At 41.4% G+C, this 20,971-nt stretch overlaps 1 protein-coding gene across 2 annotated transcripts; it reads right to left on the minus strand.

Moving 5' to 3' along the window:
• Nucleotides 1-3,773: 3,773 nt before the first annotated feature.
• On the minus strand, nucleotides 3,774-18,729 carry RAB18 (RAB18, member RAS oncogene family). Of its 2 annotated transcripts, XM_044424858.1 has the most exons (8): nucleotides 18,574-18,599; nucleotides 17,285-17,399; nucleotides 14,402-14,457; nucleotides 11,065-11,126; nucleotides 9,219-9,291; nucleotides 6,830-6,948; nucleotides 6,681-6,747; nucleotides 3,774-5,579 (listed from the first exon to the last, which is right to left on the minus strand). In XM_044424858.1, exons 2-8 carry the CDS (start codon nucleotides 17,302-17,304, stop codon nucleotides 5,407-5,409), a joined length of 570 nt encoding a protein of 189 aa, XP_044280793.1. In that variant the 5' UTR covers nucleotides 17,305-17,399; nucleotides 18,574-18,599; the 3' UTR covers nucleotides 3,774-5,406. The 2 variants fall into 2 exon arrangements, with proteins under 2 accessions (XP_044280793.1, XP_044280792.1); XM_044424857.1 differs by lacking the exon at nucleotides 17,285-17,399 and having other exon boundaries at nucleotides 18,574-18,729.
• Nucleotides 18,730-20,971: the final 2,242 nt, after the last annotated feature.

Here is a 20,971-nt window from a genome sequence, read left to right on the forward strand (position 1 = left end):
CTGCACATTCAGGCAAGCTCTTCATTTCTTCTTTATCACTGCAATCTCCATCACTGCTTGTGGGTTTCAGAGCACATTTGCTAATATCTGAGCTATATCTCTGTATCTAGTCTTTGCTCTGGTTCATACCTTACTTAGCTAAGGAATTGCCCCCACACTTGCAAAAATGAAAAATGGTAAATGATAACTGTCTTCTGGTGTGAAAGATTGAATTACCTCTGTTTGACAAGTTCTTAATGTGTTTTAAGTTCTGTTCTTACTGAGAGAAATGCTGGGAGTATTTATTTCAGATCCTCTTTGCTTCTCTGGTAGAATACATACCTCTATTCCCAAGCTGTTTGTTCACGTGCATGTTATTACGGCCTGCTCCACTCTTTTGCTTCTGTTCATCATAAAGTGAGAAGCCACTTCCTTTTTATGAAACAGGTCATATTTCACCAAATATAATCACTGGGAAAAGGGGAATAGACTCTTGTACCTCTCAAATTTCTGTTTAATGGGGGTTCAGGTTAAAAACAAAGAATGTAAGTGTTCTTGTAGGGGGATTTTAAGATATGGACAAGCATGTGCAGAAAGGGTTTGGAAGGAGGAATTCTCTTCATGCTATAATCAGCCTTCTTTCCAGCAAGCTTTAGTTAACAATCTCACATTACACTATCTTCGTAAATAAAATAGCCAGTTCCAACCTGCAATAGAATGCACTGTAAAATAATTTTGCATGATGACCAACTTTCTCTTTGAAGTTTTGTTTGCATATTATGCTAAGCACTACCTCCTCCTTTGGCTAGCAAGCTAAGCCTGCAGCATGCTTCTTGTCCCTCCATTCAAACCCATTGTCTTTACTATAAACTATTATGGCAACTATCCACCATTCAAGATTCTGCAACTGTATCAGGGAAAAGAGCTTGGTTGATTCTGGTGTTGTGTATCAGACTTGCGGGTTAGATAATATGTGCGTTGTCCATGTAAGCTTCAAAACCATGGAAGTTTTGCATTTCAATCCATGCAGGCAACATGTCAGCATTTTTCTGAAAAATCTAGGGGCAGTATCCTATTCCACACTACCACTAATGCTAATTACACAGCATAAGCAACCTCCAGTGCTATGGGGAAACCTGTCATGCCAGGAAATAGGGCTGGCATTGCACAAAATAAATTAGGTTGTAGCATTGAGTAGGATACTGCCCTAGAAGTGAGTTTATTATCAACATTTCAGGATTTGGCCAAGCACTGAAGCCTAAAGAAAAAAAACCTTAAGGTACATGCCAACCATTTTTATAAACCACACCACACTTTTGCATAGAGAAGAACAAACCAGTTGTATGTATTCATTTTCTAGAATGGGCCAAACCTTTATTTACATTTCAGAACCACTTGAGGAAAAGAAGATATATCAAGCAGCTGCAGGAGATGGTGCTGGTTTCAGAGTGCTCCATTATAGTGGAAACGTTTGATTTGAATGATTATAAGAAAAACAGGGTTAAAAGCCAAGACAAGCCTGGGAATAGCTATATTGCATAAGCATAGAGGTGTACAGGCCCACCACTACGTGTGAAAAAGCAACAGACCTAGTTAAACCAACCTTTATAGTAGCAAGTCACCCACCTATTTCTTTAAGTGCTTCAATCCAAGCAGCCACAATGAGAAATATGTAAAACATATGCTTTTGAGCTGCCCTACAAAAGCTTTCTCCAACCTGGTATTCCCCAGATAATTTGGACAATTACCAGCATTTCTGACAATTGTGCATGTTGGCTGGTGCCCTCCGTAAGCCTGAATCATGTGCAGAGCACTATGGTGAGAAAGGCTGCGCTACACAAGGTCCAGCAGCATCACTTCAGTGCCTATGCCCTGGTTAGAGTGTTTAGTCTTACGAGTAAACTGAACTGAGCACTCATTAGTGGTAGCATACAAGTTTAATATAAAGTAATCCAGTTTCCTTGGATGTGAGCTCCATAATTCTGAGAATGTATCACCAATGCACTTCCAGTTGCCAGTTAGTGAGCTTAGTGAGAGACAAGCTGAACAGACAAGGAATCTTTAAGCACCAAATCCCTCTTGCTTCAGTGTGGAAGCCAAGATTCAGCTCATGGTGGCAAAAGATGGGGGAAAAGTTGCAAGGCTGTAGTTTAGGGTAATACTTTATTGGATACAGAGAAGTCTGGTGACAGGCTACATGTCCACTGTGCTAAGCAATATGATCAACTAAACCTGCTTTCTTCTCTCTACCTTACATTAAGAACAGTATTTACACACTGCAAGATTTGCCAGAACAGGCAGACATTTTCATTAAAAAGACAGACCTCCCTGCGATGAATCCGATGGATCAAGGGACCACCTAGTCCAGCAACCTGTTCACACTGTGAACAAATAGCTGCCCATGGAAAACCCAAACAGAACATGAATGGAAGAGCAACCTCCTGCCCGTGCTCCACAACGGGTATGCACAGGCATGCTTCCTACGCTACTGGAAGTACAGAGCCATCAGGACTAGATAGCCTTCTCCTCCATTAATTTGTCTAGTCCCATTTTAAAGACATTGAAATTGGTAACCATTGCTACATCTTGTGGAAGTGAGGTCATCAGTGTTTAGGAGGAAGAAACTTATCAGATGATGCAAAAAAGCATTTATTCTTCACTCCTAGACAAGCCCCAAAGAGGGTTCTGCCTGTGATCAAAGCACCAACGCAAGTCCATAGACCGTGGGAGTCTTAACGCCAGTCCATCCATTCATGGGCACAGGTGCCCACGAGAACTGCTCCATGTAGCTGACGCTCTGCATAGCTCCAGCAGCACTACTACTGGCCTCCTACATTGGTTGGCAGAGCTGTGTGGTAGGCATCATTCCTAGCAAAGCCACTTCCTAGGGAGACCTTGCTGTAGAGTGGTATTTGCCCCATGGTTCAGATAACTTGTGCAAGAAGTCTATAAAGTCATTCCCACAAGCACAAGTTGGGAGTGATTTTCAGCAGCTGCCACACTGTAAAGTGACAGATGATGACCTAGCTGGCTGCACTGAAAGCAGCAAGAAGGAAGCCCAGATTCTTAGAACTCATGCAAGATTTTCTTCTTCACCAATATAAAAGCAACCATGAATGACAGCAGTTAATGCATTATAGTACATTACTCATACCTCTTGCTACTGAAATCCTAGACAGGGGGTCTGTGCAGCTAGAACCAACAAGCCAGGTCAGGAGGTCAAGCCATCTCATGTTCCAACAGTCCTGGAGTCTTCTCTTCCTCCTCACAAATTGCTGCCATGAGTCCTAATTGTATTCTATTAATATTACAGACGTCCCCTTCCATGTCCAAAGTTGAGTGTTCTGCTTAAACTCTTACCAAATATTGCTAATATTCTAGTAATGCATTTGACAAGGTATCTCTAGCTATTTAGTATACTACCCACACACAGTATCCTTCCAACTTGCAACATAATGAATAGGTTGGATTCCATGTATTGTGATACCAAGAAAGAACACAAAAAAGGCAGAGGGTACTAGCAGAGAATCCAACTGTGGTTTTTGAAGTGTTTTTAAACATACATTTATACAGGCTGTGGGTGGGCTCCAATGAACTGGAAAACTCTTTTGTGCCAGGAAGCTGCATTTTGCATGTTCCCTCCTCTGTGTATGTCAGTTACCTCAATCCAAAATGTGTGGCTATTTTAAATCCATGTTTAACCCAAACAAAGCAACTGGGCCACAGAAAAATCTCAGAGAAACAGACACCACACAAGGCACAAGATCCTATGATAAAAAGAAAATGGCAGATGCTTCTGCTCCACAATCTTTATTTGAGTGTTAGACATATTTAATTGCAGTAAGATTTGATCCTGTTCTGCCTCCAAGGATAAAGCATTCAAGAGATACATGCCCATCTTTCAACAGACTGAAAATCTGTTTAGCAAATGTGCAGTCATTTAAAATGGCAATATACAGCTAAATGTTGGGTGTGGTGGGAGGTATGCGAAAGGAGTAACAGGTATTTTACTTACAACTTTATTGTAAGTAATGACTTTCAAAATATGAATAATTTCTCAATAAATGTAAAAGTTGAAAGATTTTAGGTGAAGTGCATTTGGTGACAACAGCCACCATACTGGTGAAAGACCAATGAGCGTACACAGCACTGAAGTGTACAAAAAAGCATCATTATAAAGTTATTTCAGTTCATATATTTACAGGAAACTCCAGAGTAGTTCATACTGCTAAACATATTAGTACCCTGTAGTATTTGAAGTCATTAGTGTTGTCTATTACAGGATCAAGAGCTGTTGAATTGTTTCTTACAAAATTCACCTGTACATGAGGAAGATGTTAGAAAAAATTCAATACTGTGGAAAAAATTTATTAGTCTATACAAGTTCTCTGAAACAAGCAAGCCATTGGCCATTTTGTTACAGCAAACCCCAGCAAGAGAGTGAATTCCTTACACAGACACCTCAAAGACAGTTTCAGTGTTCAGACCCAACAGCCATAAACAGTGGAGTCATCCAATTAGGCTTCAGAGCCACAAGGACAGAACAATTTGAAAGACTGAAGCCAATTTACAATACTAACATTTAGAAGCATTCGTCAAAGTTTGGCAAAGTGATTCACAATGAGAGCCCCTTCCCCCCAGCCCATAACCAAAAGGGAAAATTCTTCTGGAGGTCCACAGCACACTGCACCATAAAAGCCATGGTGCGAGAGAGCTATTCTAAGGGTGCAATACTATGCATGTTTAGACAGGTGAAATTCCTACAATTACCAGGGAATGAATGCTGCAAGTTGTAGAACTTTTGCCTATCTGGACATGCACAGGATTGGACCCTAAACCACTTAGGGTTAAAAACTCTTATTAGACAGATGATTCACCAAGGTGACCATTAAAAAAAATCACACAGAGTAATTTTAGAAGCACCTCCTCCAAGAGGCCAGAGTTCAACTGGGATGTGCTACAAGCTAGAAAAGTGTTGCTTATAGCTTAAACGGAATTTTATGGTCATTGTTAATTGGTAAGAAAAGCATTTGCCAAAAAAATGTTCAGATGTCACACGTAACCATTTGGATCATTTGAGTTTTGTATGTTTTGTGTAGTGCAATATTTTGAGTTAATAATCAGACAGAATGCAGCCAACACATATTTGAAACAGTATCCAAGATAGTTCCATGATAAGGAGTATGAAATTTGAGTACATTTCTTATGCTATCCATAAAAAGAACCAGAAAGTTGCAAATTAGGCATGCTTACCATTAACATTTCCCAACTGAAAAAGCTGCAGAACACATTGTCCTAGAAAGATGTTCACTGCTATGATACACAAATATGTGCAAACTGCAAGGTCCCTAAAATAGCCGATATGAGTTTATGTACACAGGACATCACTATCCATTTAAATATGCAAAAGGACAAGTCTTCCAGAGTTTATAACATGGAACAGTAGCCACCACAGCCTCCTTTATAGCCCTCTTCGTCGTTTGATAACTTTACGCCTCTGTTTTGGTTCTCGCTTTCCCACAGTCCAGGCGTCTGAATTATTTTCTCAACAAGTTCTTCAAAGGCACACTGGACGCCATCACATGTTTTTGCACTCGCCTCTGGGGGGGAAGAGAAATAGTTGAAATGTTACTCAAGTGTTGGGTGCATTGCACCAACTTCCTTTTTTGTGTGTGTTGGGCTGCCTCCCAGGATAGCACCACCAGGACTGCCACTGCTCCTCTTGTGACACAGAATTAGCAGATGGCTGCAAGACAACTCTGGAGTGGGACTGAAACACATTTTGAAAACAACCTGTACGAAAGTAGAAAGCAAACATTTTCTCAGAAGTATTTGAATTACAGCAAGACTTGCCTTGTTCCAAGAAACAACCTGATTTAAAAAAGAACAACAAAAAAAACCTTTCACTATGCTCCATAAAACAGAATCTCTAGAAAGCAACCCCAAGACTTTTCTTTTGTATTCCGCACAGTGGGCTGGTCTGCTTGACATGACGGCCCTCCATGGCTTAATTTAGGTGCCCACAGGTGCCATATCTGCATGTTCATGGGCAGCATGCCTTGTTGGGAGTGGGCAGCAGCCCAACAGTCCACATCTTACTCGAGAGATGCTGCCCACTCCATCAAGCCACCCAGGCTAGCATAACTCTTAACCTGTGGCTGCAGGGGTGAAATCTGTCTGGTGTACACAGCAGAAGAAAAAAGCTTGTGTGGCTTATTTCCCCCACCACAATCATGTGAAGATATGCGAGAGTTTTAATTTGGTGGCACCTTGGAACTATTAAAGCAAGCCCTTAAATAGGTGAATGAGCTGAAACTCAAAAAGATCTCCTAGCAGATTCCCTAGGGTGGGAATAATTGGAGATCAAAACACCTGGTAACAGCAGGTTGTAAAAGGCTGGCCCAATGGGCTGCATTCACAGAATCTAAATAAAAATTACCAACACTGTCAAGTTATTTATACTTTGTTTGTATAGAATATAAGTAGAGACTGCATCTTCTTAAGCATCCTGTGGCAAAATATATTTACTAATTTAATCTTGTAATTCTTTTTAGTTTGCGTTGAAGACTGCTACTATAAAATGTTACCATGTAATACCACAACCACACCCATTGCACCCAGCTATAACCAGTTATGTTAAGAAGGTGAGCTACAGGGCAGATCAGTCCACCAAATATTTACGTCTCTTGCCAGGAACTTACCTATGAACAACATGGAATGCTTTCGGGCAAACTTGAGACCCTCATTTCTGTCAACTTCTCTGTTTTCCTATGGGAAGGATCAGAACTGTTAGTAGCTAACATAAAACAGGAGCGTAAGCCATAGGAAACTGATACACGGAGAGACATACCTTATCAATTTTGTTTCCAACTAACATTTTAACTATATCATTCCTTGTGCAGTATGTTTCCAATTCAGTTAGCCAGTTGTCTAGTTTAGCAAAAGTGTCTCTTCTTGTGACATCATAAACTGAAATCAAGATTAGCGATGATCAGTGATATATGCATTTTAAGTCTGCAAACACAGTAAGCCTTTCAGTTCCATATTGCTACTGCAATACCCTCGCCCTGCTCCTCGTCCCCATGTGGCCATTTAGTTACAGCTGGCATGGCAACTGCCTTTGGGTCAAGAGGCACGTTTGACAACAGGCAACCACATCCAAAAGGTGATGAGGTAGGAGCAAAAGGGGAAGCCTTTGCATGTTTACACAGAAGTAAACTGGCCCGAATAACTTGGCATACCAAGGCCATCTACGTTTACCCAGAAGCAAAAGTAATCAGAGCATCTTTCACCATCTTCAGAACATTATTGTCTTCCCCAACCAGGCACCCTCCACAGCTCCCCTAATCGGTTCCTTCCCTAGCTGGCTGGCAGATCCTGGGGATTATAGTCCAATGCATACAGAAGGTGTCTGGTTGGGGAAGTGCCTTAACGTGATGCTAATGGGTAGCCTTTAAACAAATTTAACAAATAAATGAAATGAATGATCCAACTTTTAACTGAAGTTTACTAGAAGAGTGGGGAGAGCATACCAAGCAGTGCTACTCCATTCTCACTGCCACTGCTTTAAGATGCGCTCCCAGCTGAACTTCAGGTGCTGGCTGAGGGGAAAGGAGGCAGATGGAGCGAGAAGCAGCTAAAAATGCTACAGTGTGCTTTGATGAAAGGAAGCACTGAGAAGGCAGCAGCTGAGATTTCAGCAACCATTGCAGCCATGGCTTGCTCAGGAAGGAGGGAAGTACATAACACTGGCATTTTCCTGAGGTAACGCACTAGCAGGGGAGCCCACGAGGGTGCACACAAAAGGCCATCAGGGGCATATGCAGCCTTCCCTGAGCTACAGCAGTAACATTTCGAATGAAAACAGCCAGAAGTCAGAGCCACAGTCTGCATTCTACCAAGTACAATTTACATCTTGCACTGTGGTGCTTCTTTTATTTAATACTAAACCACCCAAAACTCTTCTGCAATTAGTTAACTATGGCAGAGTCAAAATGTCCAACCCGCAAATTTGAGATTCTGCAGAACTGCTAGGTAACTTCAGAAAGTTAAATAGCTGTTGACAAGACATCTGCATAATCTCATAGCATGAAGCCATCCCTAGGTATTACTTTTATTTATTTACTTATTTATTGTATACCACCCCATATATACCATATAACTGCATACTACCCCATAGTCTATAGAGTTCTCTGGGCATTTTAAAGAACAAAAGTATATAACAAGAATAAAACACTACAAATAATAAAATCAATTAAAACCAAGTAAAGAACAATTGACAACTCCAGCTGATTAAAAATTAATACATGGCATAAAACTGTACACATAAAAACAATATTAAAATCCATCTATCTGTTAAAACATCTGGCAAATAAAAAGGTCTTTACCTGGCACCCAACTATATTCTAACAAAGAAGTTTTAAGGGCTGGCTCAGGTTTGCACACAGATAATATTGCTTTGCTGAAATTTTAACTCAACTGCATAACCAGATTCACCAAGGTTTCAGTCCATAAACTTTAGGAGTTCAGGCAGACATCTGGAGGGGGTGACTAAACCCTATTAAAATACCTTTTACACAGAATTGGATAAGATTTTCAAGCAAGCAACTCTCAGGGGTTACCTATCATAGTATTCCTATTGTTACCTATAAAACAGTTAACTCGGAATAAAAGGACTTGTGTGACTGCAACTTCCCCCCACCCCACCTGGTGGGTCTCATTAGATAATCATGTTGCTTGCAGCTTCATATTATAAGCAGGTAATATCAGGCATGCAGGGGGCTGTTTACCTTTTTCCTTCCCAACCAATGGCCTGCTCAAAGCCACTGTCTCCATCTCTTTTCCTCCAAGAGGATAGATACAGGAGGCTGCATCTTTTGTCTTTTGGGGAGAAAAGCAGATGGGGAAGGGATTTTGAGCAAGTCAACAGCTGGCAAGCAATCCTACTTGTGCCCAACATGAAAATACCTGCAGCTGCTTTCCTTAAGTGGGGTGGAAAAGAAAGGAGATTCAAGGCTAAGCACAACATGTAGCTTTACCCCCCCCCCCCCCCCGGGAATTCCCAAGGCACTGGTTTCTAACTACTTACTCCAATTTGTCAAGGCATTCCTTAAAATGGAGTAATTGCAGTGAACCTTGTGACTGATGTTAAGGCCAAGAGTTTCATCACTTAGTTCAAAACGTTGTTTCGATACAGACTAGAACATTTTCAGATAAGCAGTAACCAGCTGCATGCTTACCTAATATAACACCCTGAGCTCCTCTGTAATAACTGGGTGTTAGCGTTCTGAACCGTTCCTGACCTGCAGTGTCCTAGAGAATCCAGAAAGTTTTAAGCGTCTGTACTTTGACATAGTTAAACATTTTCCTGCCCCTTCCCTCACATAGTGAGGTCATCCCTCCAAACAGGCAGTACACATCCCAATATAAAGTATTTTCTGTCTCACAAGAACTTTCTGATGTGTACACTTAACACAGATTCCTTCAGGCCATGGCCAGGGACCACATGCAGAGTTCAGTAGCGCTTTACTGTAGTAAGGAGAGTTGACTATATAAGATATTATGCAGAAGTCTGCCCATTACAAGCAAAAGCACAAACAGTGGTGTGGAACAGAACATTTTCCAGGGCTCAGTTTAGTGCATTTTCATTTCCTAAGTTCATTAATAATAATGAACGGATGGATGCTGATTATAGATAGAATATTTGGTAAGCATAGCAGTTTTAAGGTTCTAATTAATGTTTTTAAAGTGATTATCCTTAGCAAGTATGTGAGAAAATGCATATAAGCTGTTGAAAGGCATGCATTTATCAGGGCAAAATGGAACTAAGAATTAATAACAGCAAACTGGACACCCTCCAGTAACCTTAGTGGAGGAGAGTTGAACTCAGTAGAAACAGAAGACTGGGTGAGAACATATCATGCACAGTTCTTCAGGCTGCTAAAAGATTGCTGACATACTAATTTTCCCCTTAAATGTAAACAGTATTGGGGAAGGATATCACATTGTCTTTAAATCTTTAAAGGATTCCAATAATCATTTCCACAGATTAAAAAAAATAATCACATTAAGTGTGCTTTAACCTAATTTCCATATGACAATATTCCGATTCAAAGCTCCCTCTGCCAACACCTTATGCAAGAAAATGTTCTTTCTTCTCCTGAGTTTGCCTCTCTATAGTCCACCCACTTTATTCCCTTAGTAAAAATGCAAACTATTTTTTCTTTATTCTAAAGCTGACTGAGGGATACTGGGAGTTATAGATTTTTTTCTATCTAAACATGCATAGGATGGCACCCCAATTTTTCAAAGTATAGTTAATTTTTTTCTATTTTAGCATGCATTGAAAGGTCCCAACTTAGCAATTTTCAATTCTCTTCTTCCTTCAAGTTGGCTTCAAAATCTTTTCTTCCAAAAGAGGAAATTAACTCTTGAAGAATTTAAAGCTTTCGCACTTCTTCCAGCAAACGCTCTTTTACACAGTGCTTAAGTACTACACAAAGCCTCTTCAAGCTAAATGTAGCCACACCAAGTCACACTAGTAGGTTTTTATTAAGTGAAAAACATGAACACCAGGCAATCCCAAAGATGTTTCAATTCAAAGCCGGTCATCTATGAAGTCTTTCTACTGCAGGCTTGGAACAAAGTGCTACAGTTCCTGGATATCAGTATCCTTTCCCTTATCCATTACTATATAAAGGGTGAAAACCAAAAAGTACACACTAAATCATATGCTGGTTTAAGCAGAAAAAAGTCCTGCAAGCCCCAGCATTCACCAATCAGTATGGGAATGATAGGAATTGTAGGACTGTTCTGTTTAAGTATGCATAGGACTGTAGCCTAAGAATCTTGAAGTACAACATTTTTAATTGTTCACACCATTTAAAGCTATCACCTTTAAAGCTTTGGTCAAACTGGGAAGTAGGAAGACAGCAAAAGTTTTAAACATCTACATTTTCAGCTCAGCCCCCACAAGAGCAAGAGAGTCATTCTTATTCATCCCCAGCCTGCTGAAATCTCACTTACCCAATACAAACATACATTGTCACTTGCCAGCACTGCCTTTATTTTGTTGCTAGGACTTACCCAGATTGCTAGCTTAGCCTTATTTCCATCAACTGAGATTGTTTTCACTTTGAAGTCAACACCTAAAAGACAAAGAGCAGTTAGTGCTGCCTCAGACACAACATGAACTTTGGAGCAACAGAACAGAACCCAGCCAAGTGGGTGGGGGGGGGGGGGGGACACAAAACAAAATAAGGGCAAGTTACATACTAATTTTGAAAACAGGCTCTATCTAGAGGACTGCACTTATTCAACCTATCACAGCATTGCACGCATTCAGATGAGCTATGAAACTACAGAATATGGAAAGATATTTTAACTACTGACTCTGCCATTAAATTTAAATTAAGAGCACACTGATACAGGACAAAGTCAATGCTAAAGGCAAGCCGCTACAAAGAGATCCAGAACCAAAGGACACATTTCACACAGGATTATAATTTCTACAATCAATTTCAGATAGGAAACCTGACTGGGGCCGTGTACTTTGTCACATGGAAGACACCAGTAGGGTAATGAATATATATGATTAAATGCATGCTGGATTCATGCAGCTTCCAGTATGTATGCGACCTCCATGTAGCAAATTCATTTTGTAAGAAGAATGATCCTATGGTGGCTCTTAAAATAGCTTTGCCATCTCTGCACAGCCTTGCAAGCAGAATTCAGACACAAGACAAAGGCAGCAGAAATCTGACGAATGGATCCTGGTTCATATTGCTATCTCTGTGACAGCAGATGGATGAATGGGCGGAGAGTCACATACACACGCAGAGAAACAAAGCTGTGGCTGTGCAGCTCGCCCCCCTCGGCCCCAAAGTTCTCAGCTAAAGGAAGCTGGGTAGCCAAGACCAATATCATATAAACACTGGCATTTAAAGCTGAGAAAGTCAAGTAAGAAAGAAAAGGTCCTGCATCCCTAGAAACTATTTAGGGAAAGCAAAGATGTACCAAGGGTGCATTCCTGTACAGACTGAGGCAGAAAAAAGGCCTAGAACTTAGTTGGCTGGGGCATCTGTCTAAACTTGCCTAAGACTGTGTCTTTAGAGAGCCTTTCTGCCCACAGATACTCACTGTTAAAGAACCGGTTCTTAAGGTAAATGGGAGTCACCAAATTTGGCTCTTCTCTGCACCACCTTAGCTTTCACGCAGCTTGACTGTATGTGGCCCTGCCATGCTTCCTCATCAAAACCTGTTGTGGGGCATCTGTCAGCCCCTCCTGCTGAGCGACTATGATGGAATTTTGTCAGGCTTCTTTTCTTCTTAAGGCTTCTCTTCCTCCCAGATCCATACTAGTGAGAGGTTTACATGTGTGGCCCTGCTTCCTCCTTTGATCTATGCAACTTTGGCACAGCTGAACCACACACACTTTACAATTCAAAAGCGCTCCACATCTTCTCCCAAACCAAACCAGTGTGCTAAATATAGTCATGACATTTGCACTGTCCTAGATATGTATGAATAATATGCATGTGAACACAAAAACAGCAACCACTGTATTGCTTCTGGAGGGATGTTACCTTAAAAAATGCTGAACTTTTAACAGAGGGAAGATAAAGAAGTGTAATACTTCCTGATAAGTACCTTTTGAAACTGTTAATTCCAAGCATGGAGTAGCTACTACATAAAGGTATCTCTTATTTTTAGATTGTTTATAAACTTTCTCTTTCAGATGACAATATATCATGTGCTGCATTAATCCCATTTCAGTGGGAAGCGTGGAATCATCCTCATTTGTCTTAGGACCAGCTTTCATGTCATTCCATTTTGTATCCACTAAGGCTGCAATTCTGTGCACATTTACTTCTGAGTAAGCTTGACTGAATTTGGTGATATATATTTCCAAGTAATTATGCATAACCAGTGCTGGTAAAAGGATTACATGCTTTGTAAACTGATCTAACAGCAAGTTACACCAGTGGCAGATATTCACTATGTTCAAGTGCTCAAAGGAAGACTCAAAGTCACAGTTCTTCCACAAAATTAGGTAGTGCCTTGAAACTAAGAAATCACATAGGAAAACACATCCATGGATTCATTCACATTGCACACAGAGGGAAACACTAAAAAAACCCTCTTTGTGAGAGGTTAAGATAGCAACCTTTATCCATTTGGTTCTTATTCCACTGGACTGTCATGAATAAGGATGAATGAAGTGGTCTGCTCAAGTGTTTCGCTTACTGAGTGCCATACTAATAACTTGTTACCTACCAGCATGAAAAAGGAAACATCAGATATTAAAGCCCACCTATCTTCAAGAAACTATATAACTATGACATTACAAAACTTTTACACACTGTTGTCTTAATATATCAGCAAAAATGCAGGCAACACTTCTATAAGGTTTCCCCATGACATTAAAGTCCAGTCATGTCTGACTTTAGGGGGTGGTGCTCATCTCCATTTCCTAGCTGAGGGAGCCAGCATTTGTCCATAGACAATTTCCGTGGTCATGTGGCCAGTACGACTAAACACCGAAGCGCACGGAATGCTGTTTACCTTCCCACCAAAGTGGTACCTTTTTATCTACTTGCATTTGTATGCTTTCGAACTACAAGGTTGGCAGGAGCTGGGACAATTCAATGAGAGATCACCCTGTTATGCAGATTCGATAAGGTGATGCCAATATAGCTTTTTTCACAAATACTCATATTATGACTGCACTATTAAAGTTCAAGCAGCTGATAATGCTGGTGCTATTTAAGATTTGTGTATTTCCAGACTAAGCAGGGTTCTCCCCATGGAACGTATTTTATAAATGCTCAGCTATGCTAGGTATGTAAATATATTTTACCCGATTTGAATTCTAAAGCACATGTAGCTGATTTTGACAGATCAAGGAAGTACAGCTGATACAAATAACCTGAATTTATTATTAAATGTTTGCCCCTTTCTTCAGAAGCAAGAAAATTAAAAACCAATTGATAGCATTATGAATTGGATGCAGACACTAGTCATAATTTAACTTAGTAACTTCCCACTGATAGGTCTATAAGTATGACTACATCTGCATCCAACCCTATGCCTAAGTATTTCAAGCAATCTGTATATTGAAAGTTGTTTTATTTGCATTAGTAGAACCTTGCTTTTTGACAAATTGAGACGGAGGTGGAAAACTGGCAAATAGAGGAAAAATTCTACCGTCAGTTTCCTTATGCTTCTTTTTATAGCACTTCAATTCTTTATACTTTCCCTTTTAGTATGTGTCTTGCCTTTGACTTTTGTGCCAGTACTGCAAGTTAACTTGAATTAGAATAAACTTTCTCCAGTGCAATGATCCCACTTGTGTCTACCAGAAGGGTAAGGTCAGATAGAAATTCTGTTTTTGATCAGAGCAGTACAAGCAGTGCAAACTTACCTATTGTTGCTGCAAGTTCTGGATCAAATGTATCATCTGTAAAGCGTAACAGAAGGCTGTACAAAGAGGGATGGGAGCAGAAGGGGAAAATGAGTAAGCAATGAGTTCTTCCCAAAATATAGCTATCTTGATCTCATGTGTTCCAGATTTCACTTTTGCCAAGGTACAAGGTTATAGCAGAAACTCAATCTCTTCTCTATTAGACATTGTTTTGGGGCAATCTAATCCTGCTCCAGAAAAGATTGTCTTTCAGTATTGACTAATCTTCCCCACAGTAGAATGTACTGTGCCCTTGGGTATTGTCCAAGTATCATAGCACTCATTTCCCTGAACTTGTGCACTTATTTCTCAAGTAAAGATAATATGAGATGTGTTTCATATGAAGTTAAGCAAGACTACTTAAAGCTCTGAAGGCAAAATAGACTATTTAATAGACTACTTAAAGACTACTTAAAGCTTTGAAGGCAAAATAATGGACTAGGAATTCTAAAAAGTTTGTAAACTTCATCTCACTCATCTTTAAAAATAAAATGATGAAACTAAGCAGAGTAAGAAATATGAATGCCTTAGGTTTGCACAGGTTTGTGCTATGCTATATGTCAGTACCCATTTTGAATATTCCAGTTGTAGTTTGCCTTGTTGTCCAAAATCAGGGACCACTGGTTATGTAAGGGTTGCATAATCAATGGTCCCTGGATTCAGACAACATGACAAGTCATGACTTGAACATTCAGAATGGTGCCCATGGGCACTGTGGTTCATTGTAGCTTAGAAAATACACCATAAGCCAAGGCAATTGGGCAAATCTGGTAACTAAGACAGAGGATTAAAAGCCAAAGTACACAGGTAGCAAGATAAATCCATATTACTGGATTAGAGAAAGATCAAATATTCTAAATGATCCCAAACTTAAGTTTATTACATAAAAGCAAATAAATTTTAGTACTATTATTTTTTACCTTTTTATGTAAGGTATAGTTGCTCTGCAATAGTCAGATCAATCCAATTTAGCTCAATATTTACTAATATGTAAGATTAGTAATGAATACAAAACAAGTGCAACAAACATTGTTTCGATTTCAAGTTTACTGATAGGCACTTGCCACACAGATTCCACTATTGAATGAATTTGTACGTCTCAAGCCATGAAACTAAGCAAAGTGAGAGGCACATGAGTGTCCTCACTAATAGGTTGTCAGTGCACAGATCCTGTAATCTAAGTTGTTGTCTTTAGCTCAGACATAATCAACACATTTATTGAATTTCTGATACACACAGATAAATTCAAGCTAGGTGGCAACCATTCTAAAAATATAACTTAAATAATGCATAGAGCTAGAATATTAAACTAACACACATCAACACCATGTGTAGGCACTGTGTAATACAGTGACTAAAAATGAACCAGGAAATCCCTCTTTGAAACCCAAACTACTAAACTAATAGGTGGCCTGAAGCAATCTGTACATTCTCAGCCTCCCAATACTACAGATAGGAGACAAATACCTGCCACCTTCATAGGAGTGCTGTAGGCATTACTGAAGCAACATAGGGAAAGTGCTTTAAATATATTCTTTTGTGTATAAATGGCAAATTGAAGTAGACGGTCTGGAGTACTCCAGATCTTCTGGACACCAGACTCTCATAATCCAACTGCTGCCTGGAGCAGACTGCCTACATAAAGTGCACCCCTCTTGCTTTTCCACTTTCCTTCCATCTGTCAGTCTCACACCTTAAGTCCAACTGGAACCAATGGTCTGTGAACATATCTTGGCCATAAGGTTAAAACAGCCTCAACTTGCTTGACTACAGTGGCTTGACTTATTTTTGGTATCTAAGAACAAATACACTGTGCCTGTGTGTTTTCTTTACTTGCTTCAGAATTTTTTTCCAATGAGAAGGGGTATATAAATATCACTAATAAATATATAATTACAAACAAGCAGTCACTTATAAAAATGTGAAGATTCTGAAAGCATAGAGTGGGGGATGACCTAATCAAGAAAAAATTACAGAGTCACCATGCCTGCCAGCACTGAGTGCCTGCAACATCTTACAGCTTCATCTTACAGCTTCAGTCAGGGGACAGGAGGGGACAGGCCACAAGTATGTGGATACATGCTTTGCCACTCTACCATTTGCAAACTTTTCCTCCTCTCCAATTTTGTACATTCAGATTACTGGATTTAGGGCACAATCCAATGAGGCAGCCCATAATCCTATGAATATGGAGGATCACTGGCATCCAGTGTAGGGCTAGAAAAGTATGGAAGGGAAGGTCACCTCGGTGTTTATCCCACTCTACAATGCAGACAGGTAACCAATTCTGGCAGCCTAAGTTGAGCACTTTAGAGCTGGAGGAAAGTAGGTTCAGGCACCGCCAAAACATATTTGTATCTTGATGCCATTTGTCTCCTCTCCTCCCCATGGAATAGGCCCCAAGCCCTTATCTGTAGTCACTCTTACAATGTCAGAGAAGCAGCTGGCATAGTTCTTCCTGTGCTAGCTTCAAGGGGGAAAGGGTACTCCAAACAAGGTCAGAGTTGTTTTCTGAACTCACAGATGGGTCCCTGAATATGTCCCTGTATGCTTCAAAACACTGAAGTAGCATATACAAGCATGCTTGCAGACGGTTATACAAAGCATTATTTTTGGACTCTGTCTTGACACAAGACAGAGTCCTAAACATGACAAGTCACCTAAGATGTGCAAGTCAGATAAAATGGTTATGGAAGTGCTCTTTCATATAATAAATACATCTTTAAAACATAGAATTACTTTCCATTGCTTTTCTTTACCATATATATTTACTTAGCATCCTAGAGTGTGTCCAGATAGTACATGAATTTATATTGTGGAGAATGAATACAGTTTACAACGTACAGTAGAAAGGCTAGGCACATTATCTCATTCCTCTAAGGAAATTACTTCATCACCAAATTTCTTCAGTGATATCAAGGGAATTATGTGGCATCTAGTTGGTAATGTATGATGCACCCTGTGGACAAGGCAAAGGTTACTGTGAGCAAGAAGTGAGAAGGAGACCATATATGAACAATTTCAGAGGGCATCTACCTTAAATCTCTTGTAGCAGGAACAAAGAGCCTTGCACACTAACAAGATCATTTTGGCATGTCTATATTTAATTTCCTTCTGACCTCATTGTTTACAGTTCGCCCACCCGCCTACCATATGTACCATATAAAACCTGGAAGCTTCAGTGACACTCCTTACATTTCATGAAGAGGACTTTAACTCATCAACACTTATGGTGAACAGTTGTCTTTTCAGTTCCACAAGACTCTTGGCCATTTTCATGCATAAACAGTAGACAAGTAAGACAGAAGAAGTGCTTTAGAATGAATAATTACAGTAATTTACTTTTCATAGTACACTAGACTGGGAAATTACTATGGTAGGAGCTAAGAAAATAGGGGAGAGAGCACAAGACTGCTAGGCCTGGATCAAGCAACACCAGGATCCAAGAATCACCTCTACCATAAATTTAACATGTGGCCATAGGTAAGTCGCCCAATACCTATACAGGCAAATCTAACAGTGACCCATATCCCTCAAGGAAACATTACAAAGAGGAGCGAAAATTGTTCCTTTTCTGAACCAGGCCCGAATTCGAATCAAGGCTCAGGCCCAGGCCCAGAACTAGCTTCCATTATCATGTCAAGCTACGCAACGAGAATGCACCTCTGAGCATGTGCAAAGGCCGCTACTCCCTTCCTGCTAATACGAAGACAAGACTTCAAATTTACCCACCGAACCGCCCTCCCAGAATGTAGAAACCGTTTCGAGGAGAGATTCCGAAGTCAGGGGGCGTGGCTCTCAGAGAAGCCTGAGCCCCGGTGCCTCTCTTCTTCACCGCCCCAAACAACCGCCCCTTCCAGGATTAAGGCCTCGATCCACCGCAGAGGCAGTAAACCTTACTTTCCAATAAATATGGAAAGTATGATGTTGCAAGTTTCTGGGAGGGAGAGCTGCCCAGTCACCGCACCACCCCCCTCCTACTCCGCAAGGAAGTGGGAAGAAGGGTTGCGAAACCCCTTCCAGGCCGAAGAGCCCACCGGTCAGGGCCTAACCGGGGTGGGGCGAGAGAGGCCAGATAGCAAGGGGGCCGACGCGGCCATGACAAGCCCCGACCACGGAGGGCAGGCCCCTACCTAGACTTGCCGACGCCGCTCTCGCCGATGATGAGGATCTTCAGAGTGGTCAAAATGTCCTCGTCCATCCCGACGACCAAGAGGAGGCCCGACCAACAGAGGCAGCGGCTCACTCCCTACGCAGGCTGCCACGTCTTGTGCGCATGCGCCCCCTCCCTTCCCCGGCCACTGCTCCTTCCCTGGCGTCATCGCGCGCAGGCGTCAGAACGCGCCCCGCCTCCGGATCTTCGCTCCGCCTCCTCTCAGGTGTGGCGAGGCGAGGCGGGTCGGAGGCCGGGACTGGCGCAGGCGCGCAGCGGACTCCGCTGTCCCGTTCCGGAGAGCAAAGCAGCGCCGCTCCTGGAAGAGAATGGGGTGAATGGCTTCTCCTCGCGGGTGTTTGCCTCCTTCAGAAGAGGTGTTGTCTACGTCTGGGTCCACTTGGTGCTGGGAACAGGGGTGGGAAGGCTGTGGTGTTCTTCCCTGTTCTTCCCTGCTTGTGGGACCCCACTGTGAACGGCATCCCGGACTAGATGGACCCTTGGAGGGAGCCAGCGAGGCCCAAGGGAAATGTTTGCTGTAAACCGAGTTAAAACACACCAGAAGTTCCCTCTAAGTAAGTATGTTTCAAACACTGCTGCACGTCGTCATGCATTGTGAAGACCCAACGGCAGCAATAGCAAACAGCTCTGTATAATATAAACATGTGTATAACCTGGAAAAAAATCAATCATCCATATTTTAAAAAGGCATATTCTTTAGTTGCCTTAGCTCGTGTTAAGGGTTTGCGGGTTGGTATGCTTCAAATGCTTAGAGTTGGGAGAGGCAGGCCTCAAGCTTGCAGGATCTACTTTTGGCTTGGTTAACTGTCCACAGCCTGATGTCTCCTGAATTGGCTCAGCACCCATCATGCCAAGTCAGCATTGTCACAGAGTGATGGGCATTGCAGTTCAACATGTTAGGAAGGCTGCTTTAGATGCACCAGCCAAAATTAAAGAATTTGGAACCCACCTTGTTTTGACTACCAGGACTAAACCACTCACAATATTTTCACAAAGCACCGCTCCTGGTTATCCAAGATGTCTTCATTTCACTGGTATATTTTTGGGCAGGGTGTGGGGCTCATCTCATTGCTGTTATTTTTAAACAATAGAAACTCTGACATCTTTTCCAATCTATTATACACAGCTGAAAGATCACTCAGTAGATCCAGACCTAATTGCTGACCCCGGTGTAGAGCACTGCACACAATCATTTGTAGTCCTGAAATATGCAGGATTCCAGTGATGTGAGTCGTGTGGCCTTTAAGGCAAGTGTGGGTAACCTCTGGGGCCCCCAGGTACTGTTCAACTTTAACCTCTGTCAGCTTCAGTTAGCACATTCCAAGGGTAGGTAAAATGGGAGCTGTGATCGTGCAACACCCTTGATTGTTTTGCTCTTGTTTTAAATACTTTGTGCCTGATGCTTTTCATTGGATATAAATTTAATCACACTTAGAATGTACCCATTGAAATAAACACAGATTTCAGTGGGTGTAACTCAAGGAACACTTCTGTCTGTCTTCAGTGACTTTTCCCAGAAAATCCTCCCACACAACAATTATATTTTAAAGGAGGTCCCATTTTTTGCCATCCCTGTGAAAATTCCCCCTGGTGCAGTAATTAGGCATTGGAGAAAAGATCCCATTTGTGCAAATGGAACCTTTTTCCTAATGAGCCAGCAGATCCCAGGAAAGGAGGTGGCAGGTTGGATTCGAGTATGCCACAAGTAACACACCTCAAATCACCAGGTCTTCCTGAGCAGATAAGCCGTAATGCACCTTTCAGGCCATTATACTAATGTTGCTGCAGAGCAGCAGGAATCAAACCACAACTTCTCCCTGCCTGAGAGCTGCTCCAGTGGTACAAAGGATAATGTGTCTGAGCCATGTGGCAAAGGGCCATTGTTTCTCCCCACCTCAAGAAAGGGATGCTCCTCCAGGCAGCTGATCTGCACCGTAAAAATGTTACCACCTCAAAGCTGGACTCCAAAGCCATGATATCACAGTACTGAATAAAGTCTGGTATCTGCATTGCAGAAGCTGTTGTATTCTGAGTTTGTTTGTGTTCAGGGAGGAAAAAAAATGATCTCCCCATAGTCATAGCCAAATACTCTTCTGAACATAAGTAGAGGAAGTTACCGTTTTGAAAAATGTGGAGCTGCTTCTGTTCCAAAACCCTGAAAGTTCTGGAGTATGTAATGTCACGTCCTGTTAGCCGGATCTGTTTGGCATGTGTGTTCTCCATAATAGGTGTACCTAGGAAAATGGATGGAATCATTTGCATGCTGTTGTGTTAAAATCAGAACATCGCTACCTGCACAAATGTTGAGATCTCTTGTGCTGACTTCCATGTTGCTGTAAGTCAGAAAGCAGAAATAC

Source organism: Varanus komodoensis, unplaced genomic scaffold, assembly GCF_004798865.1.
Source record: "Varanus komodoensis strain SLA01 unplaced genomic scaffold, ASM479886v1 scaffold15, whole genome shotgun sequence".
NCBI lineage: Eukaryota > Metazoa > Chordata > Lepidosauria > Squamata > Varanidae > Varanus > Varanus komodoensis.

Excerpts from the sequence above, each read along its gene's own strand:
- RAB18 (XM_044424857.1), bottom strand. The coding sequence starts at position 18,641 with ATGGACGAGGACATTTTGACCACTCTGAAGATCCTCATCATCGGCGAG. Across the intron at positions 11,127-14,401 it reads AGAACTTGCAGCAACAATAG|GTGTTGACTTCAAAGTGAAA; the intron begins GTAAGTTTGCAC and ends TTTGTCTTTTAG. Across the intron at positions 6,748-6,829 it reads TTGGAAACAAAATTGATAAG|GAAAACAGAGAAGTTGACAG; the intron begins GTATGTCTCTCC and ends TCCTTCCCATAG.